Source organism: Balaenoptera physalus (genome assembly GCF_965194825.1).
Source record: "Balaenoptera physalus genome assembly, chromosome: 17".
In the NCBI taxonomy this organism is placed as follows: Eukaryota; Metazoa; Chordata; class Mammalia; order Artiodactyla; family Balaenopteridae; genus Balaenoptera; species Balaenoptera physalus.
In genome coordinates, this window is record NC_138895.1 from 18,118,787 (window position 1) to 18,146,418 (window position 27,632).

Below are 27,632 nucleotides of genomic sequence, written 5' to 3' on the forward strand. Positions count from 1 at the left end.
GCCCTCTCAGAGGCGGCTGGGAGCGCTCCGACTTGCAAGCGGCGCTGCGCTTCGGAGCCCGGTGCCCGAGTGACAGCCGCGGGGAGTGCAGGGCAGGGGGACACGATACCGCGGAGGCAGCTGCAAGACGTTGGGGAGCGCTCTCCTGCACCGAGCGAGTCGCCCCTTCCTGGCGTTCCCGCTGCCCCGCACCCCACTCTTGCACCCTCTCGCAACTTGGGTCAAGTTGACAACTCCCGCGGCGGCCGGCCGGCCCGTGCCGTCTCCGCTGCGCGCCCCTCCCCCGGAGTGAGAGGGAGCCGCCGCGCCGGCTCTGGGGACACTCGGGTGGCGGCGGCGGCTTGGCCATGAGAGCAGCGCGCGCCGCCTAACTCGCGGCTGTCACCGCCGCTGCAGCGGGACCGGCCGGCGGGGCGGGCGCTCCGGGACAGGCGGGCGGCAGCCGGCAGGAGGCGCCGAGCCGGGCGGCTGCCGCGGCGGGCACAGCCCGGGGCCACCGCGCCGAGCCCGGGCGGGAGTGGCCCCGCGCAAGCGGGGAGCGGTGCTGCGCACTCCAGCCCGGCGGGCACCTCGGGGGCGGGCGCGGGGCGCAGCCTTCTGGTCCCAGCAGCTCTGACAAGCGCCCCCGGGCATCTCGGGGGCTGCGGGGCGCGGGGTGGGCGAGGACGCGGGCGCTGGGCTCGTGCGGGGCCCCGGACGTCGCGATGAACATCGTGGTGGAGTTCTTCGTGGTCACTTTTAAAGTGCTCTGGGCGTTCGTGCTGGCCGCGGCGCGCTGGCTGGTGCGGCCCAAGGAAAAGAGCGTGGCCGGCCAGGTGTGCCTCATTACGGGCGCCGGCAGCGGCCTGGGCCGCCTCTTCGCGCTCGAGTTCGCCCGGCGCCGGGCCCTGCTGGTGCTCTGGGACATCAACACTCAGAGCAATGAGGAGACGGCGGGCATGGTGCGCCACATCTACCGCGACCTGGAGGCGGCGGACGCCGCCGCGCTGCAAGGTAACTGGGACCTGCACCCGAGCATTGTTGGGTCAAGCCTCTTCCCACCCCCGCGCCCTACCCCGGAGGGCCCCGAAACCCCACTGTCACGGTCAACCCTGCTCTCGAGGAAGAGAACCCTCCCCCCCAACCCCAGCCCGGTCCTCTGCGAGTGGAATTTGTCCCCTAATAAAGGAACACGATCACCTCTGTATTAGAAGGGAGAAAGTGCGCCAAAGCCTTGTCTTAACGGAGGTCCTGTCCCTTGGAGCACGACTGTGGGGTTTCCCAAGCCCTCGGAGGCTAAGGAAGGCGAGGGAACTTGTTACCACCGGTTTGAATCCTAAAGAAATGTCTCAGTCTCGTTTGCGAATGGGAAACTAGTGTCTTTGGGAAGTTGTTCGCAGACTCTGCTGATGCATGTGTATATGTTACTGCGGTCTGAACCTCTGAGACTAGGGCAGTATTGATGATTTCACTATAACTTTAGCCACGGGAAAATAATTAACATTGTTTCACCAGAGATAAGTCAGTACTCTAGTTACATACTCAGCCTGATTGAAAGGTAACCCCCTCTCTTAAGGGAAAACGCTTGAAGGATTCAAGCCCTATTGTAAAATTCATTCCATGTTTTTGATAACCTTAGGAAATCTGCATTTCTGGATATTTATTAACTAACCTGAATCTGAGATTTTTTTTTTTTTTAAAGCCAAAGCGGAGACCGTAACTGACCATAAGTTTGGGTCTGGGAGATTTGGTAATGGCTCTTGCTTTTTGACAATTTTTTCGTTTCCAGGGAAAACATTGAACTATATTGGGAAGATTAACTTGGGCACCACCCCTCCCCCATATTGATCATTTGTCACCAAAATTATTGGCACTTGCTTTTTAGGTCAGAAAATCAAAGATCAAAACTAGTACGTTTTCACCATTGGTAAGAGGGTAGCAAATACAGATTTTTGTGCTCCCTGCGCAAACCTAAAAGAGAGCAGTCGTTGTTTTCCAGGGAGGGTTTTTTTTTGGTTTTTAAATTGAGTTCTTATATGGTAAAATTGCATATTTACCTGTAAACTTGGTTTCTGTAAGGGTGCTTCTTTGGGGAGTTTAGCTACTCCAGTTAGACCAAACCAGTGTGAGTCCCACTCTTTTATGAGAAACTTGGTTGATTTCTTGGCTTTGGATGAATTCAGATCATTAATTACAATTTTGATTTGTGAACCTTGAGGTGAGTTCCCGTTTTGAGGGTGCACATACTAAAGAGTAAGAGCCGTTTCTGGCCACTGTTCCCCCCACAAGAGGAGTGTGCAGTGCCTGTGTTTGGGGGGAGGGGGTGTTACTCTCTGCGCTGAGATCAGTTCGTTCCAGGTGTCTTTAGCTCCGGGAAGCCCATCCCATGAGGTCTGACTTGTATTGGGCTTGTCACAATTACATGATTTTCCCCTAAGCAGAGTTATCCAGTAAATTGCTGTAATTCCCAAAGACTTTTGGGGGAGGAAGGCAGCTGTAAGTTCAGTCATTGGCAAGGCTTACGGTGTTAGAAATTTGAAGCTCACTGTAGTGATTTTTGTTTTGTGTGATCTTTGTCCTACCGATGGCCACGTGACTCATGTTTTGCACCACCCCCACCCCCGTCCCTTCTCTGTTCCATTTTTTTTTTCTTCATCTGGACTTCTGAGGACAGCTGGGAATGGTGAGGAAGAAATTCTGCCCCACTGTAACCTGCAGGTTTTTACCTACACCTGTGATGTGGGAAAGAGGGAGAATGTCTACCTGACAGCGGAGAGGGTCCGCAAGGAGGTTGGCGAGGTCTCAGTCCTGGTCAATAATGCTGGCGTGGTCTCTGGGCATCACCTTCTGGAATGTCCTGATGAGCTCATTGAGAGAACCATGATGGTCAATTGCCACGCACACTTCTGGGTAAATATAAACATCCTTGTTTTTATTACTGGGCCCTACTCAGCAAGAAGGTTGGGAAGGAGCGAGACTTCAGGACCAGCCTGAAAGCCACCTGCACTCTTTCACCACAAAGCTTACTTCCAATTCACTCTTCCCCCCGGGTGAATTACAACATATGCCGGTTACTATTAAATCGTTGTTTTCTTTTTTTTCCCCCTCCAATTCAGTATTTCTGGAGAGAGTAGAGGACTGAACATTTTGAACTAGTTTGGAAGATTGCCATAAAAATAACAAGAGGGAGCATAAAACCCTGGGTTTGTTTATTTTACTTTCTGTTGAGTTTGTAAAACTTCGGTTGTTCTTATGAATTCCTAAAGTCAGAGTTTAGGCTTCCAAATTACTGCTCAGCCACATTTTAGAAAGTGCCAGAGATTCTGAGATCAGCATTTGTGGTCCCGTGGGAGTGGTCAGGCCACCCTGGCAGTTGCTTACCATCCATTGACTGTCCCCAGGGTCTGTGACATTGTCCTTTTGGGGTATATCTCAGAAGTTTCTCAGCTTAGAGGATGTGTCTCTTCGGAGAACAGAAGTCACCCTCATAGGACCACAGAGTCCCTATGTAGAGGGCAGGGGTGTTGTGAGACCTGGCAAACCAGGGACTTGTACCGTATCCGCTTCTAGTCATCAGGGCTATTACATCATCTAAATAGATGAGAGGGGAGGATCTTCTGCTCTGGGGGCAAAACTAACCCCAGTTTTGCAATTGAATTTATCTTCAGTAATGGTAGGTGTGAAGTTCTCCCCTATAACTGTACACTCTTGACCCACTTTTTGCTTTTCTTCCCCCATAGTATTTCCCCTTTTCTTTTGTAGGCAGGTAGGATCCAATAAAGAAAGGGTGAGGAAATAGGTTTGTTGTTTTTCTTTTTCTTTCTCTCCCATAGGCGGCTTAGCCTTCTAACAGAACACAACAAAGAACTGTTTCTCCTAAATAGGTCACATTAAACCTCATTAATTTTTTAGCAACTGTTTTAAAAACTTAATCTAGCTATAGAAGTACTTATTCAAATGTTGCTCCTTGAACATTAAACCATTTCTCTGCCCCTGGAAGAAGCTTATTTTAATGTTGTATTTTTAAACGTGAGCTTTATTTAATTCATTTCCAAAGCTCTAGAAATGAACATTTAAATGACATGAGCTAACTCATATCTGTGTTTTAAACGCATAAGGAGATTACCAAATACAGTTTGGAGGGCTTTGAGTGTGCGTGTGTGTGTGTGCACCGGGGGTGGGGAACTGAATTTAAGTCCTTGCTGCCATGGGGTCCACAGGAACAGGCGGCAAGTGACAAAGGGGTGGATCAGGTGAGTAAAAGCCAGCACAACAGAATAAACTTGGCAATACAGTGTATCAACAATCTTGTGTGTTTATAATTCTGAGTAAAACAAACAGCCACCACTTGAAATAAAAGATACACATAAATTGCAAGTAGACTGTGGTTTTCATATTTAAAGCCTGGTAAGGATGAGGCTGCCAGAGAAACTGCAGCTGATTTCAGTCAGGTTGTCATCCTTAAACAGACATCCAGCCATCAGCTAGTTATGAACCACAGACACCAGTTGTTTTTTTCCAGTAACCTTTGACTGAGATGATGTATGGTTTCCAAAATATGAACTTTTACCTACACAAAATACTCTGAAGTTTAACCATCTTGCCTACCTTCTCTGCATGACCATCTTGCTGAATTGTACAATTTCAAGCATAACAAGATTTTTTTTTTTTTTAATTTATTTTTGGCTGTGTTAGGTCTTCGTTGCTACGAGTGGGCTTTCTCTAGTTGCGGCGAGCGGGGGGGCTACTCTCTTTGTTGCAGTGCGTGGGCTTCTTACTGTGGTTGCTTCTCTTGTTGCGGAGTGCAGGCTCTAGGTGTGTGGGCTTCAGTAGTTGTGGCATGTGGGCTCAGTAGTTGTGGCTCACGGGCTCTAGAGCGCAGGCTCAGTAGTTGTGGCGCATGGGCTTAGTTGCTCCTCGGCATGTGGGATCTTCCTGGACCAGGGATCAAACCTGTGTCCCCTGCATTGGCAGGTGGATTCTTAACCACTGTGCCACCAGGGAAGTCCCAAACATAACGAAATTTTTAAAGAAACTCCACACAATCTGCAATTAGGTACTTGTAAGAGAAAAGAACCTTCTTTTTGCTAGACAGCCTATAAAAAGAGAGCTAATTAGAGCGTATTAAGCATAGAAAATCCATTGCTTTAGCTTTGAAAATGCACATCAGTTGATATACTTCTAAGTAGAAAATTAAGTCAAATTTCCAACGAAAAAAATTACTGTGGAACTGAATCTCTATACCAAGGAGGAACATACCACCTTCTCAGAGTCCTTACTTTGCTTAGAGATGTTGCTTAACGTCTCTTAACATCAATTTAGGGAGTTCTTGGAAGCTTTGACAGTAATGATGTTACTTCATATTAAAATATGGGAGGCTCCTGAATTCTCCAGCTGTTTTTCCCCTAAGCATCTAAACTTAAGAATTTATTTTCTAAATTGAGTCAAAAAATTCATTTTAGAGTTGGAATTTCTGGCTTCTTGCCAAGACTTACAGACCTTTTAAGAAGAGCTCTAGCAACCAAAATTTAAAAGAAGACTTACTATAATTTTATAGTGATTTATTTTGTGTGTTTTGAGGGGCGAGGTTTAAGTGGTACAAGTTACCACCTGAATTCAACTTCCCTTCCAGTAGTCCGCTTAGGTGAAAATGTTCATGGTAACTGTTCCAAGATGTATTGGCATGTGCTCTTTTCTTTCCAGAAAAAATAACCAGCACGTCTTTTTACTGCGTCTGGGTGGGGAAAAGAAGTTGCCCCATACATTTTAAAGAGTGGATCAGCTGAGCAAAGACTTGTTCATCATCCGAACAGATCATCTTTAACCAGCCTTTTAAGTAGCAGTTGGTGTCTGTTTTCATAACAGAATAAACAGCGTGTTGATCCTGACCCAGAGTTAAAGTCATAGGCAGTGAACTAGAAACCATGCGGACATTCACTGAAGAGCTATGCGGGCTCCTACTTCGAACCATCCCTCGTACCACTCCCCCGGCCTGGAGGGCCCTCTTCTCCGCTCCACATATCTTTTGAGGCCTGGCTCAAGTTCTTCATATAACCTCCATCCCCACTCCAGCCCTTTTCTGGCATTTTTGCGTATCAGAGCCGCAGGGATCCTTAGAGACCGTCTTGTGCAGCCCCTTGTTTTCTGACGAAGCTGCTGTTAAATGACTTGCCTCTTCTTTCCCTTGATCTCTCGCAGTGTTTGTTGTCACCCCCATCCTTTGTGCATAGTATGTGCTCTTTGGTGTAACTTTTGATTCGTTGTGCCCTGAGATCCCCAAGTAGATGGCAAGCTGTCTGTAGGCAGTTTGTTATGGACGTCTGTTTGTTTTCCCCTGCCAGTAACAGAACTCTTACTCCTAGTTGCTCAGTAAATGTTTGATAGTATAGGCTAAGCTTCTGCTTAAGTATTTAGAAGATAACCTATTCAGAGAATGCTCACATGGGTCTGGCTTCTGAAGTTTCCAAAGGTAAGCTGTATGTTGGACTAATTCAAGATTGACGGGATCTCAAAGCGAGGCTGTCTCACGTTCGTTATTGTGTCTGTCTCCTTTTGTTTTCCTCCACAACTTTTCCATTCTCCCTGCCCTACCTGTAAGCTTGTTTTTTACTATAGTATATTGACTCTGCTCATTGGTGCGAGGCTAGCGACTTTGAGAAAGCTGGTGTTGATAGACCAGTTTGAATCAGCTCCATTTGAATATATGGCGGTCATTCATGTTTGCCAGTGGCCGAGCCTCAAGGAGAGGATTCCTGCTGCAGTTCCTTCCTTGCTTCTTAACCTTGAACCTATTTGCATACACGTTAGAAGCTTTTGCAGTACTTGGCGTTACTCTGCACGGCGCCCCAGTCTGCTGTGATACTTTATCATCCGGTGTTCTCCTATCACCAGCAGCTCTCCTAGGAACCTTCTCTTGGTCACCAGTCAAGAAGTGATGGATTTGAGGTAGGTTCTAATCAGCATAATCTGTTGTGCAACATTCACAGTTAGGACAGGAACGTGAGAATGTGTACAATACAGTGCACTTGAATTTTGGCATAAATCAGAGAAACCATCCACTCAGGTTCTCTCTGTATCTGGGTGAGATGCAGAAGCTTGAAAATACCTCTCTAGTATCCTTTGAAATATGGAGAGTTGGCCTCCGTATAGGAACTGCAAACCCATGTTTCCCCCAAAACATTAAATATTGCTTCATTTGTTATTTTTTAAGAGGAATCTTAAAAAAAAAAAGAAAAGAAAAGAAATCTTTGCTTGCCATTTCTAAAAGACAAAGTTTATCTGTAGATCCTTTTTGACCAAAGAGCTGCATTTGGCATTTATACGTGAGCAGCAAATTGATCCCCGATTAACCAAAAGGGGGAAGCAAAAGCATTTAACTACAGGCCTTTTATGTTCTGAATAAGTTTTGCATGGTAAAGGACTAAATCTGTCAAATCGCTAGTCGGTAATTTACTTCTATTGATATGATAGTCAGACAAGATAATTGGTAGTTAATTAATAGACCACTTAACTTAAAAGGTTTCACAGTTTTAAAATACTAATTACTGAATTAGGCATTTATCTATATCCAAGTGTCTAAAGTCTATTTAGTTAAAATCCATCCAGGAAAAGTAAAAGCCCACCAGCTAGATCTGAGTAATGTAGCACTTAAAGACATTAGTGCTATGGTTGTACCTAATATCTCATGAATGGTTCCTAATCATTAATGTTTAAGTTCTTATGTGATTTACTGGTTTTTAATCTGAAATACTATATTCCTCTGTTCTCTGGTTAGAGAAATCTAGTTGTGGTCAAATTCTATCCTTATAAAATTATTTGGCTGATACTTCCTCCTCCAAAGCGTAATATTAAGAATTCTATAGTGTATTGTTTTCCCTACTAAAAACTTGAAATTCATGGTGTATTTTTAAGTCTGTACTAGAGCTGGCTTTTGTTATTAAATGAATTCGCATGCATAAAAATCAGATGTTTGAGCTTCAGAAATAAACTTTTTGTGTCTTGAACCAAACTGTAAATTGACATAGGGTCGGCATACTTTATCTTATTAATTCTCATGGTCACAGTTAAAAACTGAGTAAAACATCTCTTTAGATAGCAACTGCTTGGATACTTGGAGCTCTATACCTGTCAGGGTCATTTCACAGCATTCTTTCCTAACGTAAAATAAGATCACATGCTCACTGAGCTTTAAGTTTCTATATTTGATATATTACATGCTGGACCCAAATCTAGTGCTACTAGAAATAAACATCTATGACATGATAAACTGTCACTTTACATAACTGGTGTGAGCAGGGAACCATCCTATAAAAATCTTCCCAACACCTTTGATATATGTTGTAATCTGTGTCTGGTTATCTGAGTTGTTTAGAAAATATTGCTAAGTAACCAATGTCATATGAAAAAATAGCAGGGGCTTGCTTAATGGCCAAATCCAGTGTGTGATGTGACCTTTCTACAGAACGTGAGCCTGTTGACCATCTCTTGGAAACGCTGGTGCTCTAGCTTCCATGATAAGCCCCCTTTCTCCTGCTTCTCTTCCTGTCTTCCCAATCCTCTGAGACTCCCTACCTCCGAGATACGATGGCTGTTTAGTATGGCATGCGCAGACCTCTTCTCATTGCGCGCCTCTAGTTGAGTAATCTGTTGACTTCGGTGGCTTCAACTGTGATTCCTAAGAGTTCCCAAGTTCATACAACTGTCTCGGCTCTTCCACACATTCCCTGAAACCAGCAAACCTCAAAACTGAACGAATTCCTCTTCGCCCCTTCTTGAACTCCCTGGTGTGGCCAGTACCAGGCTTGGAAACATCAGCAGTGTCTTTAATTCTCCATCCTGCACGCATTCATGGGTCACCAAATCCTGACTGATCTGTTGCTATCATGTACTTTGATCCCTTCCTTTCCATTCCCGCATCCTCCTTCGTGCTTCTTTCACCTCTTGCCTGGTCTCTACAGAGAATCTCTGAACTTCTCTCCCGTTTCCAGCCTTTGCTCTCCAACCCAGGGTTATCTAAGCAGACTTGAGTTTGTTACATGCCTGCTCTAAGATCATGCTGACTTGAACCTACCCCAAGCCCTGTGTGACCACGTTGTTCACAGCATGAAGTCCAGGCTTGTGCGCATGGCAGCTTAGGCCTTCCAGCGCTGCTTTCCACCTGCCTTCCAAGCTCATCACCTATTACACCCCCTGGTAGACTGTAAACACCAGACGGGCTGGACACCACGCTGGGCCTGAAGGGGCCCGGCACACTCAGCTCTTCTGCCATTTGGGTCCTGTCTTACTGGGAGACAAAAGTTGAATAGTTCAGACAAAATGTATCACTACTCCTGAGAAAGAAAAACGAATACGTTCAAAATCTCTTCATGTTGACTTCATAGTGTCTTTATATATTAAGGGGGCAGTCCTTGTAGAATAGTGTCAAGTTCCTGGTTCAGGGAATGGCCCTCTCTTGTTTGATTATGTGCTGTTTATCTTGATTCCTGGAAGCAAACTTGGTATTTGTTCTTTTCTCCCTCATTATTTCTACATCCAGGGCTTTATCCAGTATCTGCCCAGGTAGAAATTAATCTATACGGCATGTCAGAGTGGAAGCATCCGTTAACCTGCGCTAAGGCTAACACTGCTGGAACAGCTTTTTCAGAAAGCCTTTAAGTAGCAGTGGAGTGGAAAATGCCTGGCAGAGCCCTCAGCCCCTGGATCCGATCGATGTGTGATCGGGTCACTGCGGCCCAGAGGAGGGCTACAGACCCTATGGTTAAATGCTTAACTGCTAACATTCTCAACTTATTCTCTTTCTTTATGTTTGTTTTTACCCTAACTATTTTTCAGATTTTTCAAGATCTATGGCAAATTCTAGTGAATTGACTTGAGTAACTTGAACATACCTGAGATGTGACAATCAGAAAACACTTTCCAAGCAGTTTAATAACCTCACTGGGGAGGTGGAATAATTTTTTTAAAGTAGGAAACCCCTTTTTATTTAAGTTTTTTTCTTGAGTTGAGGAATATTAATAGCAGATTCATCTAAAATTTCTGTTCTAGTTCTTTCAGAAACTAAAATTAAAGCCTATTTCAATTAAGATAAGTAGGCAACTTGCCTCTGTCTAACCCCGCTGTCTGCCTGCGTGGCTGGATGCAGAGAGGACGTGTGCGGTTTGCTAGCTTGGGTTGGAGCGCTCGGGGAAGGAGGCTCCTGACCGTGGCGCAGCTACAGACACTGCACTTGGAAAAGTGCACTCGAGCCTGTGTTAAGTCCTAAATCCCCGGGATGGTTTTGGACCCCCAAGTTGTACTACGCTGAAATTCCACTAGGGGGTGTGCTGGCAGGGTGGATTTGTATCTTATTTCCTTCCGCACACAGCCAGTAATTGTCCCAAGATAAAGGGCCTTTTGTCGTTAATCTTTGGCGTATGACAAACTGATAGTCCTTAAGAAATAGGGACCTATTCCCTGCCTCAACTGAATGGGTTAAATCCAGTGTTTTGAGCCTGTAACTCTAGGAATCAGATTAAAACGTGTGAATCTCTCTTGGTTTAATTAGTTGATTTCTTATCTCAGAAGTTACTATCGTAGTTAGCTATTCAAAGAACTAACCCCTTCTTATAGTTCTATTAACTGAGCTAAAAACTCCTTTTAGGGGGAGACCCCTTTGTAAGCATAACCAGAAAATAACTTGGAGGATGGAGTCTTTTAATTCATTCTTTGAAAATATATGGTAGACAGGTAAAGCATACAGCTGGGCCCTGTAATAGGGCCGCCTTAGAGAACCTCCCTGTATTGTGACCTAACCCTGTTCAGACACCATTCTTTAGAGTAAAGGTTGTCAGAACACCGGCCTTAGGACCTAATCTCGTTTACCCTGACACACTTGGCCAGCCGCTTCCCGTCACCTGGACCTCTGGGTTTACACAGGCTTATAATAATCACAGTACTGGCAGGCATGCCTTCCAACAGAAGGATGCCAACATCTCTTACTTGCTCTTACCCAGCATGGCCTGTTCTTGAGTTTCTTTTTCTTTTTTACTTTATTTGTCAATTCCCTCAAAACTCAAGTTCACACCTGTCAGGGACCATTTTCCTAAATGCTCTGAAGCTAAAATTAAGTGAACCACAGGGAAAAAAAAAAAGAATATCCTCTCATAATGATGATAAAACTTTCAACACCGCAGCAAGTGCTGCTAGAATATTTAACAAGGAAGGGCAATTACTGCTGCAACCTTGAGTGCTGTCAAATGAGCCCAACTGACAAGCCACTTACAGTGAATTCACATTCGGAAACACAACGTGACTTGGTCTGTGAAACTTTCAAAGATCGCGCAAAGATGTGTGAAAGGTGACAACGGTGTTAACATCGTGAACATTGGCGTTTTGGGGGTTTGGGTAAACCACAGTGTTTCTCTCTCATTTGCTGGCTTGCATAAAAATGTGAATTTCTTGCCTTTCCTTCAGATGGCTTAGTACTGGAATTTCTGAGTATTAACACGGTTCAGCTTCTTAGTGTTATTCTAAACAATGGGGCTCAAAATAACACTTCCAAATCAGTGTAACTGGGAAAATATTTGTGGTGTAACTTATGTAAGCACATGGGTATTTTGAGGACAAGTGCAACTTAAAATTCAAAGCCTGAATTTTTTTCCCACCTGCAAATTGTAATTAACATACTGCCCCCTACTGATTTCTCAAGGATTTTTTAAAATGGGGATAGTTCTACAATCTCTTGGGAAAGAGAAACATCAGGTGTAATAAATTATTTTTAAATAGTTCTGTACTAACTTTTAGTATTTTTGCATTTGCTGGACTCTTCTCCGTCAAGCAGTGTAATTTGTATTTTTAAGCGTTGATTTTCTGACCCCAGTAGAACAGAACTAAAGAAAAGGATTCGAGAAGTGGTGTTACTAGAAAGTGTCGGTTGTTTCCCAGCATCTCCCAGGATTCCGGAGGAAGCGGGCAGGCAGCTGTTAGTCCTGTGTTTGTGAGGCTGCTTCTAGTGGTCAGGTCCTGGGTTTTTGCCGGAAGTGTGGTCTGACACTACGTGGAGGGCAGGGAGGCTTGCGAGCCCCACATAGTAAGAACCAGGAATTGCAGGAACTTGAAGAAACGACATAACCAAAAATAGATAGCACTTCTAACCCAAATAGCCTATAAATATATGCTTAATTAGCCTTGGGTACATTTACTCTACTTTTACATAGCACTTAAATTTTACAAAGTTGTTTCATAAACACTCTTCTCTCATTTGCTCCTCATAGCAACTCTGAATTAAGTAGAGCCATATCCCCATTTTTATGGATGAGGAGACAAAACGAGAGAGGTTATGGGACTTGCCTAAGGTCACCACTGGGGAAGGAAGAAGCTAGGACCCAGACCCTCAGCCTAGGGCTTAGTTTAGAAGCTCTACATATACTTATCTGGGCTACATGTTCAAAGCTCCTGGTAGATTCTCCTAGGAGTCACTTATGCTTGTGCCCTGTGGTATAATGTAAGAATCCACCTTCAACTGTTGATTTTTTTTTTTTTATTAGCACGGTTAGTTTAGCAATGACTAATTAACCCTAGCTTAATATCCCCAGAAAGTTTGCTCCATAAATTAGACAAACATGTAAAATTCTAAAGACCCAATACCACACGAGAATTTTATTACCAAAGCCCAATTCATGTGTTTTTCTGTCCCTTTATTGTAATTTTCCATGGTCTGTGTCTGAGGTGGTTACTTCATTGACAAGAGTGTGGTGTATCCTTGGTCACTCAGCTTCCTTCTCTTCCTAGTTTGCATGTCAGCATTGACAGGACAGACATAAAAAGTAATGAATAAAAAGGGCTCTTCTACAAAGACTGGCTGAACAAAGTTCTATAAATACTTGGAACTGAAATGGCAATAACAGTGTGGTTTTAGTTTAGGCTTTTGTTTGTTTTAAGCTTATCTCCTGGAAAATATAAAACGTTTATTCTGTTACATAATATTCTTCTGAGAGCAGAATTCCAGGTAACTCCACGAGCTTTGCTTTGGAAATGCTAATCATGGATTCTCAAAATTGTGCAGTTTTGGCCAGCTGATGGTGTCCAAACTTGTGGCCCAAGTATCTGACTTTTAAAGGAGTAACTTTTTCCTAGGTAAGGTTTTCTCACAGGCTTACCAAAGCATGAAAACTTCAGAAAGGTAAATGTGGAAAATTAAAAAGGTAAATGCTGAGACTAAAACGGTATAAATTCCGTGTCTTGAAAGCTAAGCCCTCAAAGCCTCTGTGGGTAAGGGGGAAGGATTTTGAAATCTTCTAGGTCTCTTTTTGAGAGCTTGTTCTAATGGGGTCAGGGGTGTCTTAGTCCATTTGGGCAGCTCTAGCAGAATACCACGGACCAAGTGGCTTATAAACTACAGGCATTTATTGCTCACAATTCTGGAGGCTGAAAGTCGAAGGTCAAGGCTCCGGGAGATGTGGTGTCTGGTGAGGACCCACTCCCTGGTTCGTAGACAGCCGTCTTTGCTGTAACCTCACACGGTGGAAGGGGGTGAGGGATCTCTCTTGGGTCTCTTTTATAAGGGCACTTATCCCATTCATGAGGGCTCCACCCTCCTGACCTAACAGCATCACATTAGGCATTAGGTTTCAACATGAATTTTGGAGGGACACAAACATTCAAACCACAGCAGAGGGGCTTGCTAGTGCTAAAAATGGATCCAAGGCAAATATACATACAGTCAGTCTGTAAACTCCCATAGTTGTCCATACAAAGCTCCCAGGGATCTTGACATCACTTTGAACTGGCATTTGTCTGATAAACATTACTGGAGAAAGGATGTGGGGAGTGGAGAATGGGGCCTCTCAACCCCTAATAAATACTCTGGTTCAGAGAACACAGGTAGGATAGAGGGCAGAGAAATTAGTCTGCCTTTATTGGCTGAATTTCTAGGAGAAATTGATCTGAAGCCACTTGAGGTTTAGAGTAGACATCACCTGGCTCAGGCTACAACCTTATGCTCAGCCTGTGGTCCAGAACGGCAGCAATAGCATCACCCCATCAGGCTGCATGTTAGAAAAGCAAACTCTCAGGCCCTCTCCTCTCCCAGACCTACTGGATCAGAGTCTGCATTTGATTCAGATCCCAGGTAATTCTTGTGCACATCAAAGTTTGAGGAGGAATGGCTCTTGAGCACGTATTTCCCTTCCCACTTTCTCAATATTCTCTGCTTTTTTTTTTTTTTTTTCTAATTCCCTGAGCTAATTAGCCCTTTAGGAATTTTGTAGACTAGGAAAATACTAGACCATGCACTCTAGGGTCCGCCTTGTCTAGGTGTTGTTTTTGTTTTTTTATTTGGGCTCCAGGCCTTTGTTAAAGGAGGAGCCCAGGTGCTCTCTTGCTCACTATTCCCCTTGGTTGCTGTGCCCAGGATGGAGTTTCCAAAGCCATAAACATCATGGTACAGAGTCAAGGCTGTGCATTGAAGGGATATGTTCTTCCTGCCCAGGACCAAACAGCTGTCTGGAAGTAAGTTGCAGGAGGGCAGAGACCTTGCCTCTTGTGCACCCTGCTTCTCTGCTCCTAGCCCCTGCAGATTGTCAGCATTATCTCCCTTCAGTGGTATTTCTGATTTAGTGGTAGAGTGGTGGTTTGAAGGTATTGGCATGTAAACTACAATGGGCTTTTGAGCCCATATTTAAGTTGTGAAATTTTTTTAAGCCTAGAATGTCTTGCAAAGCTAGAAAATGTCATTACAATATGAGACTTAGAGCTTAGAAAAAATCATCACGGGACTATATGGAACTTGATTTGCTAATGTTCACGTTCCTTCTAAAGAGTGGTTCTCATGGGGCTCTTTTCCCCTCAGGGGCATCTGGCCACATCTGAAAACATTTCCCCTTGTCAGAACTGGTGGGGTTATTACTGGCATCGAGTGGGTAGAGGCCGGGGACGCTGCTAAACACCGTACAACGCACAGGACAGTCCCCACAATGTAAAATTACCCAGCAGAAAATGTCCATGGGGCTGAGGCTGAGATGCTGTCTTCTAGAACACTGGCTCTCAAACGTGGCTGCATAGCCGAGTCACCTGGGGAGTGTTGCCTTCCGGGGCCAGATTCCCTCCTGGGTGTAATTGGGCCTCAGAGGGGGGGTTGCCTGGGCCTCAGAAGGAACACCTCCCCCGGATAATTCCAACGTGTAGCATAGTTTGAGAACTGATTTCTAGAAAAGGTGGCTTTTTACAATCCTTAAGTGTCTTTAAGAGGTTTGCGAAGTTTTTGTTTTGTTTGTTTTGTTTTTTTAACAATGCCTAGCACAATACAGGTACCTCATAGACCCCCTTACACAGTGAGTAAGTTCTGAGTTGTTATGGTGCATGCCTAAGAATAAAGTGAGTTTTCGGGAGTAACCTCTTGATTTTATGTATCTGGAGTTCAGGTAAAGATTTAATTTTCTGTAAAGCCTCCACAGTAAGCACACTGGAAAGCAGAGAAGAATTTGAACTCTTTGCACATATGAAATATGAAGGGTGACGGAAAGGGATCACGGGGGCCTTGCTGGGCTGTGGCATTTGGGTGGGGGCGGGCTGGGTCCTGCCACTTCAGATGGCCTAAGCAGTGGCTGGGCTCACATGCACGTGGTTATGCCTCATGGAAGTAGTCGCCAGTCACCAGAGCAGAACCGAAGCCTCTGCACTGTGGAAGGTCTGTTTTTATTACAGTTTCGGCGATGCGATTTGAGTTTGGGGCAAAGCAGAGGGATTAATGACAACCTGTTGTTTAGCAGACTATTGGGCTGCAATTTTGTGGGCTATTTTCACTATTCTGTAAAGAGTTACTAAATCGGGTCAGGGGCTTGGGGAACACTCCTTTGATCATCTAGGACTCAGCCAGGGGGAGGGTCAGGGAAAGCAGCCTTTCAGATCCAGTGTGCAGCATTCATCGTTCCTTTTAAAACATTGAGCTTCCATGGAATCAAGTAAAAGACAGAAAAACGATGATTGTAGTTTTTTTTAATATGTAAGAGGCATGGATTCGCATTACATTATTTTAAAAGGCACAGCCATGACGACATATAAATGTTTAATGAATAGATATTTTTACTGCTCACCAGATGCTGGCAACTGCACTAATGGAGTTGATACCTTATTGAGTCATTTACGAAAGTCTTAGGCAACTAATACCTCTGTGTTACGACTTGTGTATTGAACGTGTGGTAAGAATCAAAGAACGAATTATTGGATATAAGCCGTCGTAACATTTTTGAGCTAAGAAACCTTGGAGATCTCCTTTTTGTCTCACAAATGAGTTAAGCCAAGAGGGATCAAGTAACAAGGAAGGTTAAGTGATTGACAGTCAGGACCATGTGGTTTCTGGACTCTAAAGGCCAGTGTACTTTCCAGACAGATTGAGTTTTAAGTCCCCTCCTTTCTGGTATTTCTGCACAGGGAACTCCGAAGTGTCAGGGAACATTGATATCTGAGTTGCTGCCTTGGGGTAGATTCATCCCATGTTTTAACAGTGGGAAGGCAAGTTAATGAAGCATTTATTTTTGCTAAATAACGACTGGTGTCATCATCTAGGTGTTCATTTGAAAAGCCTCGCTCTTTTATTAGCTTCTTGGTTGCCAGGCAACTGTATACTCGTGCATGTGTGTTAAGTATTAACTGCCGATGCCTCTAAATGTTAAACCAATCCCTGTGGCCTCAAAATAATAACAAAAAGGACAGTAGATGTAACATTGATATGAATTTGATGTTTATGACGTATTCTTCTCTGTAGCTAAAGAGAGAACATTTTGTGTCAAGCAGGTAGAGATTTTGATGAACATTTTGTTAAGTCTGAGAGTCGTTCCAGGTTTCAGTATCTTGGGGCTCTGTTGCACAATTTGTCTGGAGACCTTTCTTGTCTCTACAAACACACCCAAACAGGAAACAAACAAAAAAAAGCCATCATCGAATTACATAAATTTCAGAATTTGTGCTGTCAACTGCAACTAAAGTATTTAAAGTCAGTATATTGCTAGCAAATACAGATTTGGGTTTTACTTCCTAGTTGAAGACAGTTTTGTAATGAAAAATTTCAAGTTACACTTTCTGTGGTCAAAGTGAAGTTTCTAGAGTTTGGTGCTCAGTACGTTGATTAAGCAGATACCTGTAAATCTACTGGATTAAGAATACTTAGCCATGGGTTCCTTTCCCAGAGTAGCTTGGGAGTATGTCACCCTTTTTTTAATCTTTGAGCACACTAATGATTTACCCTATTAAATAAATAGCCTTTTAAACCCAGTTCCCTGTATTTTCAGCACCTTCAATAGTTTGTACTCTTGAATCATCGTTTTCCAGGAGAAGTGACTGAATTTTCATAGAAGAGTGCCACCAGATGTCATTTTAGCCTTGTAAATAAGCAGTATGTTCCTCTGTGATTCCGATAAAGATAAGTGACTCTCACAGCGGCAGGCGGAAACAGCAAAACACCAAGGAGAGTCGCTGAACCGTTTGGAGGGGTACCATAGGAATGTCCAGTTAAACGTTCTTTGTTCAATGGAGTCTTGATTGTATTTTTTCCAGATCATATATATTGCTGCTATTTGGAGATTCTGAAAATCCTTAAATACATCAGAAAACTGTACTGTATATGTGCTCATGGTGTTAAGCCTTTTCCCATTGCAATATGATTTTTGGTCCCCTTTAGAAATGAAAGTTTTCTGTTTCTTGGACATTCAAATGAGAGAAACACTTCAAAATGATTCTTTTAAAAAGGTGCCTTTTCTTGAACTGACCACAGGATAGTCATGCAAATGCACAAAAATAGAGTTTGAGGCCTTTTCCTAACGGTGAGAAATTAGCTTTGCTTTTCCCTTAGTATCCATTAACCTTGAATAGCTTGCAAATATGGAAAACATTCTGAGTGTTTTACCTATACCTTTAAAATGTCATCAATCTTGAAATTTCAAAAGTCGGCCTTTGCCGGATACCACATTTCTTCACGTTCTCTTTTGTTTAACTTCAGGTTAATTTGTCCTGACGGTGCAGCTGCAGGCTCTGCGTTGCCGTCTGTCATTAAGAGCACCAGGAATGATCTGGAGGGTTGGAACCGTTGGGAGTTAATTTGGCGTAAACCTAACATGCAAAGATTCCTCAAGATACGGCATGTCATGTCTATGTCCAGTCACACTTCTGTTTAAGAAGTTCTTGTTTATATTATAAATATGACCTTTACAGTTATCTTTCAAAGTGCCCAGTGCTTTGAAGAGGGACCCCGAGGAGCTATGGAGATATTAAACTTGAGAAGCATGTTTCATAGGAATGTCAGTGTCTGTTTGAATATCCTCTTCCTTCCTCCCTTCCTTCCTTCCTCCCTTCCTTCCTTCCTTTTTCTCAATTTTTAGTCACTTAGCAACCGTGTCAGCTTGGCAGCTTATGGTATTGGAGTCTTGTGATAAAATTAATCACAGGTAATCAAAGGTCTATCATCACACTTTTTAGCCAGGATCCATTACTGAAGGAGTTTTCTCTTTTGCAGATAAAATAATCCCTGGGTCCCTTCCAGTTCTAAATTGTCTCACTGAACATACAAATCGGTTGCTGACTCTGAGACCGCCCCCCCCACCACCCCAGGTCAGGAGTCAACCACATTTTCCTGATGACGATCTAGATGTCCTCCCCTGTGTCTCAGACATTTGAATAAGAGGACAGCTCAGAGTGCGGTTCTCTTGACTTAGACTAAACATCTAGCTAACCTTGCCACCCACTGTTGGGGCCAGCTAACTCTGGTGACTGATCAAATGTACTTCCTTTAGCGACCCCTTTACTAGCTGGTAACTCCCGATCTGGATAATTCGTCCTTACAGTAAGAGAACACAGTGGTCCCGGTGTTCGGCGGAGTTGCCGCTCTCAGATTCACTGCCGGCAGCACGTGCGTGAATTTACACTCAAGCCGTTCGGGCGTGTGCCGCAGATTTGCTCGTTATGTTCTTCTAACGAGTCTGAGACAAAGATCACGAACCTGAGCTTGAACTGACTGGTGTCATGGCAACTAGCACTTCACCTCTTGCTGGTCCCCATTTCATACGTGCTACAATATTTGTGCACATTAATAATTCATCACAAAGTGCCAGATTTCTTTGTGCTGTCAAACTGCGTCAAGGACAGATTGTGCTGTGCTATCTCAGATGTCACCCACCAGACTGTTGAGGGCAAGAGTAATTAGAAAAGAAAACTCGTCGGGTTACTCGGGAAAGTTCCCGAGAGCGTGATGCTTTCTCACCACCCATTTACAGCACTTTTTCTCACAACGTAAGGACTAGACGTCGTGTTGATCAAAGTTTATTTGGTAATGTGCCCCAGACACAAGGCAGGGGTTTGGTTGTGGAAAGAAGGCCCGGGCGGTAATTGCTCGCCTCCATTCAGGCAGCAAAGGAAATGATTAACAGCCTCAGTGCTCAGTCACGTGGATCAGCCTCTAGCCTGAGCCCTGCAAACTCGGGTTTAAAAGGAAACCTGAGCGTCCCTGGTATGAACGCTCTTCCCCCAGGCTTGCCTTCGCCCGGCATCCAGTAGGAGCTGAGCGGTGGCCACCAGCTTTGGAAGACAACCAGTCTGGGTCCCAAGGCCGCCCGGCCCTTGGATGGCTTACCTCCCCTCCCAGTTTCCTCAGCGCCTTGTTTGGAGTTTCCGACATTGCTAGTAGTTGTAATAACTGTAGTATTAGACGTGTTAAGTGGTGAGCCTTTCTAAATAAAGAGCATAGACCTTTGTCTTGGAATGTAGAAAGCACAGTGGCACACTGGATTTTGTTTCTACAGTAGCCAAATTTGTCCCGGATGAGGCAGGGGAGGCACAGATTTTATAAAAAAGGTTGACCTGCCACAGCCCTTTTTTAAAAAAATCAACCCCTCCCTCTTAAAAGAAAGCTTCATACTAAAAGAGACAAACCTGTGCCACACTTTACTAGCAGCTTAAAGTGAAGCCTATTTCCCTAAAAAATATGTTTACAACCCACAGTTGGAAAAGACTTTAGCCACATAGCTATATTTGGATTCTTTTGTTTCTCTCTTTCTTTTTTCTTATTTCCTTTAAGTGCAAAACCAGTAGCTTAAATGTCCCTCCGAACTACTTTGGTGGGGGGGGTGAGGGGAAGGAAGCGGACCCAAATCACAGTTTTTAGAATATGTAGCTATAGTACCCTGCTTTTGTAAAGGATAAACTAAAACTGTTGTATATTTCATGTACTGATGTAACACAGTTAGATGCTGGTGAGGATAACTTCTGCTTAGAGATGGGAATGAGACCTGCTCCCATGTTACCTGTCATCGCTTGGCCAGATCATAATACAAGACCTGCATGTAGTAGGTGTTCAGGAAATACTTGTTGAATGAATAAGCTAATTCTGCCAGGTCAGGAGGGGACATGAATCCGTTTCAGAACTTTGCAAGAAATTAAACTTAAAAACAGTGAGGAGGGACTTCCCTGGCGGTCCTGTGGTTGAGACTTTGCCTTCCAATGCAGGGGGTGCGGGTTCGATCCCTGGTCCGGGAGCTAAGATCCCACGTGCCTTGCAGCCAAAAGACCAAAACATAAAACAGAAGCAATATTGTAACAAATTCAATAAAGGCTTAAAAAAATAAAATCAAAACAGGAATTTGGTAATCTCCTATCACCTACCTTCATATGTGCTGGGGATCTGGATTAGTCATTTAACACCTGCAGGCACCAACATGGAACACGAACATGGAGAAGTCATTAGAGCCAGCCCACTGGGTGTCTGGGTTTCTAGTCAGGGCTGGCCACCGGGTAGAGTTAGTGTGGAAACAGGCTGGGAACGAGCACGGCCAGCAATTCGGATTTGTCAGGTAACCAAGTAGAAAATTCCTACTGGTATTCTGTACTGTGTGTAATTTCTTAGGATGTACTCTTGAGTCCTTCTACTTACTTAACTTAAAAATAAGACCTTCATACTAAATCTATCCCTCTCTTTCAAGACTAGGCAAACTTTTAAAACTTAGAAGTGGTCTCGATAACGTCAAGACTAAATTTTATACTTTTTAGCTAATTGAGGAACAATTAATTATAATCAGATATGTAAAAGAAGACTTATAGGCATGATTACTTAAGGATGTGTTTTGTAGTTTAGATTGGAATAGATAAGCTTCCTTGTGATGTTACTTTATTGTAATTCTGTCCCTATATATAAGCTATAAAGCCTGAAGTTTCCAGGTGCTGTAGACTGAAAGGACAAAACAAAACAAAGCACCACAGAACATAATTATATGTTACAGTGAATGATACTGATTATATGTCTTAAAGAAATATGGACAAAGTCAAGGTGAATAGAATAATATTAGATAAAGGCTTAATACGGTAACTACCTGTGATAGAGAATTATTGAGAGACTTTGGTGCCATAATTAAAGCACTTTGAAAAGCATGAGAGGCTATGTAAATATGTGATGAATATTACACTTTGAATTATATAGGAGGGCATCGGGGTAGATTGTCAGAGAAGAGTTGAGTTCATGGGTAAAACCTTACAGGTGAGAATAAGCGTGACACAGGTAACAGCAGTGAGGAGGCCCAGACACATGGATATAAGTGGGGACCAGGGGGTTATGTGATGATCAGGAATCAGACTGGGGAAGACCTTGGGGTATTTCACAAAGATTCATCTGGCAACTGAATGCATCATGGATTGGGAGATGGAAAAATTTCAAAATTAATGGAATGACTGTTTGATCTTGAATGTGCAGAAGCTATCAAAACAAATAAGATCTGTATGCAAAAATTCAGTGATCTCTTAGCTGGGAAATACTCTTGAGAAGGGAATGCAACTCTCCTTTAAGTCCACTGGTTAGTGTTTGGGTTTTTTTAACTTCATAAATCACGAGAAGCTGTGTTGGCAGTGGGATATAACTCAGCAGTGGACAGATTGCTCTTTGCTGCTTTCTTTTAAGAAGCAGGTTATAAAACTGTTGGGAGCCTGGTGGAGTAGTTAATAGATCATCTTAAGCAATTTGAAGTAATTTAAAAAAAAAAAAAAATACAGCCTTGCGTCTGGAAGGCAAGAAAGCTAGAGAGAAAAGAGAAGTTCAGTGAATGAGAAATCGATGCCGCCTTTTGGGTCCACTGCCCTGGAGCTTCTGCCACGTGCTCTGCCCCCTGAGTGGCCAGTCACCTGCCTCCGTGGGGAAGTCATCCCCCCAGTAAACCCCACAGTGGAATGTGGTCATTCAAATGCTATAAATTGTCACAGCAGAGTTAGTGTTAGGACACATTTTTCATGAAAATGATTCTGTACTTTACCCTCCTTTTTTACACCTAAAATACTCTACCTCCTGTGAGCATACTTTGATAATACAGCTTGGATGCTGGAAGATGCTGCTGGAATATCTCTTCATTCATGGGTCTGTTGCTGTGTAGACACAGCCATGAGGTAAACGTTACACGAGGCTTCTATTCGTGGGTAAGCGGGAGGTCCCTCACAGACCATGAGATGTTGCACTGAAGTGTCAGGAGCATGAAGAGATCTCTGACCTGGGAGTAGTTTAGATTAGCAGATAACTAGCACTTGAAAGGTGATAAAGAGCCTTCTCCTAATGGCTTTCTTTTCATCTCTGGACATTGTCCCCGAAAGCTCTTGTGTTACAGTCTTGCTGGTCACGGCTTATAACAGGCCTGCCATGCCAATGATACAGTGCTAAGTGAACCAGACGCCTAAAGGATCTTCTCGTTTTGATAAATGTAAAATATTTTCAAACAGATTGGGGAAGTGTAACATTATGTGGGTAAAACTTTGTTTCGTGATCTTGGGTTTGTGGGGTTTTTGTTTGTTTTTTGTTGTTGTTGTTTTTTAGATGAAACCCATAATGTCAGTTCTAAAGCTTGAATCTTCCTTTTCTTTCAGACCACTAAGGCTTTTCTTCCTACCATGCTGGAGATTAATCATGGTCATATTGTGACAGTTGCAAGTTCCTTGGGATTGTTCAGTACTGCTGGAGTTGAGGTTTGTCATTATAAAGCATTTCCTTCTTTCAGTCGGTTTATCTCGTGAGGAATACACCAAAGTCCTAGGAAGGGTACCTACTGCCCACATATTCCTGAAAGGCCATGAAAGCACGCTACCTGTGTGCTGCTTGTGGAATGCTCCCCAGCAACCCACGTGGCTCTACGTCTTCTGCCATAAAGTCACTTATACTAGTTTGACAAAGCAGCAGCAGCAGAAGAAGTAGGTGGGCCCGTCCTCAGTATGGCCCCATTTTCATTAGCAGTTTTGCTTGACAATAGTGGGAAGGCACAGGGTCAGGATGAAACTGGAGGGCAGTGGCAGTGCCACAGGGAACAGATAAATGAGGCCAAAGGTTGACATTCTGTTTTGGTCAACTTGCCAAAAGCGAGCTATCTTGTGTTAGCTCATCAGATGAGAGGGTTAGGGCTGATGTGAGGTGTCTGCATCGTAAGTCTGTAGAACTGGGCTTAATCAGACCCTGTCCTTCACCAAATTCCAGTTACAAAGCGTGTATATGTATGTTGCTCTGTGCTGTTTGTCCCATGGGTGCCTGTAGCGGAAAATTGAAAACATCATCCCATGCAAATATGCAAAAGGATGCAGAAGAGATGGCTTCTACATTCTACATTTCAACTCCTAATTTTAAAGTTGGGTAATGGAGAAGAACTTTCTTTCTCTACCGTGAGTCCTTAGGTTAAGTTCTAGTTTAACTTTACGAGGCAGAGTTATCATTTCCATTTTCACTTGGCCCTAAAAAGAAAATTGGATCATAACAGCTTATAACCCCAGCTAAACTCGCCTTTGTTCTCCTAGCATTAATTTAAACAAACTGGTTTTTCAGTCTCCTTTACTGAACAAGAGACCATTTGTAAATTTTCCAGACACTTCAAAGTGAGCCTCTTTCCATTTTTAACTCCAGCTTGTTAGCTTTCATAGAGTCCTTTGTGGTAACTTCCCCAAAGTAATCTGATACTTTGTTGATGTGGCAAAAAGTGTTCATCTGTTTCTGCTGTTACTTTGAAAATATTATTTCTGCACCAAACCACATCAGATATCTGTCTTTTAAAATGCTCTCCTTTTCTTTGCTTAGTCACCTGTAACCTTTTATATCAAACATGTAACCGGAGTAACGGGACCAGGGCAGCTTGGGATTGGTCAGGGATGTGAACATGTACTGAGTATTTCTCCTCTTTCCCCTCTGCCTCAGGATTACTGCGCCAGTAAATTTGGAGTCGTGGGTTTTCATGAATCCCTGAGCCATGAGTTAAAGGCTGCGGAGAAGGATGGAATTAAAACCACGCTGGTTTGCCCTTACCTTGTAGACACTGGCATGTTCAGGGGCTGCCGAATCAGGTCAGTAAGGACCCACCTTCATACTGACAAGAAGCGGTTCTAACAAATCATCTTTCCATCTTGGGAGAATATGTGGAATCAATCAGATCTCCAGCCATAATCCACCTTGCACTTCACTATCTGTCATTTGGCAGTTCACTTGTAGCTTTCGTTGGTCAAGGTTTTTAACGTTGAGGCGTGTACGATTGGCGAGCAAGGACTGGTATTAGCTCGCGGAAAGTGGCCTGTGCGCATCAGTAGGAAACGGCTCCTCTGCGCCTTCAAGGAGCAAATACTCAGGATTTTCCTTAGAAGCTACTTCTTTAGGAGTGATTTCCTTTCTTTAATATTAATGTTAGTACATAAATGCGACTTTGGTTTGGATGCGAAACAATGTCACTGCCATAGAAGAGGGTGGTCTTTCTTCCAAAAAGACCCTTGAATGAGACACCCCAGGTTTGGGAACTTCCTTTTCGCAGAGAATGTATGTAGCTAGATTCACTCTGACAGAATGAGAAGAAACGTTGAGATTTTCTAAAAATGAAATGAAATACCACCACACTTTGGAAGGAGGAGGCACGTGGGAATAGCCATGTCAAGTCACATCTGACTTGAGCTAAGCGGGGTAAACAAAGCCGTGACTCATCAAGAGGACACTTGTTAAGACATGCGGACTGTGAGATCTTTGCCTGGACGACTTTGACAGGCAAAGCAAGAGAACCAAACGAGTTCCCCATGGGTCAGGGCTGATCTTGACACATCCTGAACCTGGCCACGATGTGAATAGGTGGAGGTGACTTGAGTCATTTCCATCTCAGGCTGACTCCAAGTCTGGACCAGGAGCGGACTCAGCCCTGCCTCTTTTCCCGTGTGTGGGCGGGGGGTGTGTTGGTTTGCTTTTTGCCTCTTACGAACTTAGGAACCGGTTGCTGCCGGTCTGAGGAGCGCTGTTTCCTGTTTAGCATCACAGCAGGTGTCCAGAGCTGTGGGGGGGAACGATGAGAAGTAAAAAGAATAAATTATATTAAGTTATTTCAGTGGGTGCCTGGATGAATTCAGCTGAAGGTAGGATGTCTCTGTGCACTTCACTTCAGGGACCCCCGGAGAAAATGCCACGGCTTGCCCTCTCCAGGCACCCGGGGAAGCACACAGCTGACTTACATTTCACTCAGAAAGGTTATGTTGGTGTTTACACACCATCATTTGAACTACACTTAATACTTAAAAGTTTGGCATCTTGTTTGGGTTTAGTGTCTGTTATGCCAGACACCCTCTCCTTTTTCAATTGAAAGAAAAAAAAAAAAAAAAAAAGTAATTTGAAATACATTTCAAGGCATTTTGAAAACACGACTTTCTCACTTTACAGAAAAGCAGACCAATTCTGCTTTTTTTTTTTTTTAACTTGTTTTCCAGACTGTGCAAATAAAATGTGTTCATAGCAGGAAAATTTAGAAAATACAGAAAAAGCACAACGAAGTAAACAAAACGAATTCCAAATCCCGTTGCTCAGATAACGTCATCCTTCATGTTTTGATGTGTATTTCCAGTCTTCCCTATTTTGTGTTAATTCTTCATTTCGTCTTTTGAATGTGTAACTCTCAGGAAAGAAATTGAGCCTTTCCTGCCCCCTCTGAAGCCCGATTACTGCGTGAAGCAGGCTATGAAGGCCATCCTCACCGACCAGCCCATGATCTGCACCCCCCGCCTCATGTACATCGTGACTTTCATGAAGAGGTAAGTGTGAGGGGGCTCCCTCCTCGGCAGGTCTTCCCCTGTCCGCCCCGTAACGTAAGGAACACGCCACGCCTCACGGTGGCTAACTGTGACGTTTCCTTTTCAGCATCCTCCCTTTCGAAGCAGTTGTGTGTATGTATCGGTTCCTAGGAGCAGACAAGTGTATGTACCCCTTTATCGCTCAGAGAAAACAAGCCACAAACAATAACGAAGCAAAAAACGGAATCTAAGCATCTTTTTTGTATGGAATATCATTTCTACCAGAAGACGATCAAGATATCTCACTCCAACCCACATCAGCATGACTGATACTCTCTGGATTCTAAATCTGCATTGACTTTTTTTTTTTTCAAATCAACTTTTTAAAAAAATAAAGTGTAAATTAACCGACTAGAGTGCTCGGAAAATGTGATCAGCGTAAGTGAGCTTAAGTTGTTGCCGATGGGGTCCTTTTCAGGCAGAACCCTAAAACCAGTCTTATCTTTTAGACAAGCGCTGTGTGATGTCTCCAGGCTACCATTATTTTTTCTGAATGAGCAGGAAGTCTCGAGATGATAGCGACAGTGTGTTTCATGTGTGTGGTTTTTCTTAATTCCCATAGAGTTTATTAATTCTTGTAATTAATCTCTAGCCAATTGACACCCTTGCAACTTCAAGGACTGATAGTGCTATATTTTCTCATGTTTTCGAAGTTTCAGTTTTGCAAAGCCTGTGTGGCTCTTTCATTGTGGTTGTATGTACAGCTCTTTTAAAATGGCATTTTGAAATCTCTATCAATTGGAAGTAGATGATGATGTCTGATTGTTACAGTGAAGGTGATCAGGTCTCTTTGTTAAAGTCATAACGACTACAGTGTTGGTCGAATTTTAAAATGAGCCTCTGAGATCTTTCCTTGAGTGTCTCTTCCCCTGGAGACCTATTTATCCAGAAAAAGATCATACATTTTCTACCTATGAATTTTGCTGCATACAGAAAGTGCCCTTTCCTCAGGAAGTTGCTGTGTTTCATTTCTTTGGATGGACTTTGATCTAGAATACATAGCAGCTCTGCAAAGAAACAGTTTCTAAAAATGGGAACTTCTGCATTTAAAAATGTCCCCATTTTTGTGCCAACTATGATTAGCAAGGGGGAGAAAATCTTATACTATGGAGTACATATGGAAGGGTGTAAAGATTCTTTTGAAAGTTTTATTCACATTGTAGAACAGCAAATGACATTTTTACAGTATTTTTTTGTAAAGCAAACTATTTTGTGCCTTGAATTTGGTAAATGTGTATTAGTGAAACGTTGTAAAAGTGAACTTCTACCTCTGTATCTAAATGTATACCATCCACTTGTAAATTACTATAAACTATTATGTGATTGCTTTTTTTTTTTTTTAGAACGTCCTGTTTAAATAGTGACCAATGTTTTAGGCTATCAAAATAAGCCATCTTTTACTAATTAATTGGGAAATTTTATAAAGGACTGATTAAATTTAAAGAAAACTTACATACAAATGACTGTGTGATTACTAGTTATCAGCAGGGTTGCAGGGACATTGTGTTCTTTTTTCTCTCCATGCCATGTCACACCTTAAAGAGAAATGTTTGAACGGGACAGTGTTCAGGAACAGACATTGATAG

General features: G+C 43.3%; 1 protein-coding gene and 1 long non-coding RNA gene across 2 annotated transcripts; both read left to right on the plus strand.

Moving 5' to 3' along the window:
• The first annotated feature begins 82 nt into the window (after nt 1-82).
• Nucleotides 83-27,462, plus strand: RDH10 (retinol dehydrogenase 10). The gene is made up of 6 exons (XM_082432631.1): nt 83-993; nt 2,654-2,889; nt 22,840-22,938; nt 24,149-24,294; nt 25,876-26,007; nt 26,114-27,462. Exons 1-6 carry the CDS (start codon nt 705-707, stop codon nt 26,235-26,237), a joined length of 1,026 nt encoding a protein of 341 aa, XP_082288757.1. The 5' UTR covers nt 83-704; the 3' UTR covers nt 26,238-27,462.
• Nucleotides 7,778-18,239, plus strand: LOC309646389. The gene is made up of 2 exons (XR_014255332.1): nt 7,778-17,774; nt 17,951-18,239. It is a non-coding gene; the product is annotated as an uncharacterized lncRNA (long non-coding RNA).
• Nucleotides 27,463-27,632: the final 170 nt, after the last annotated feature.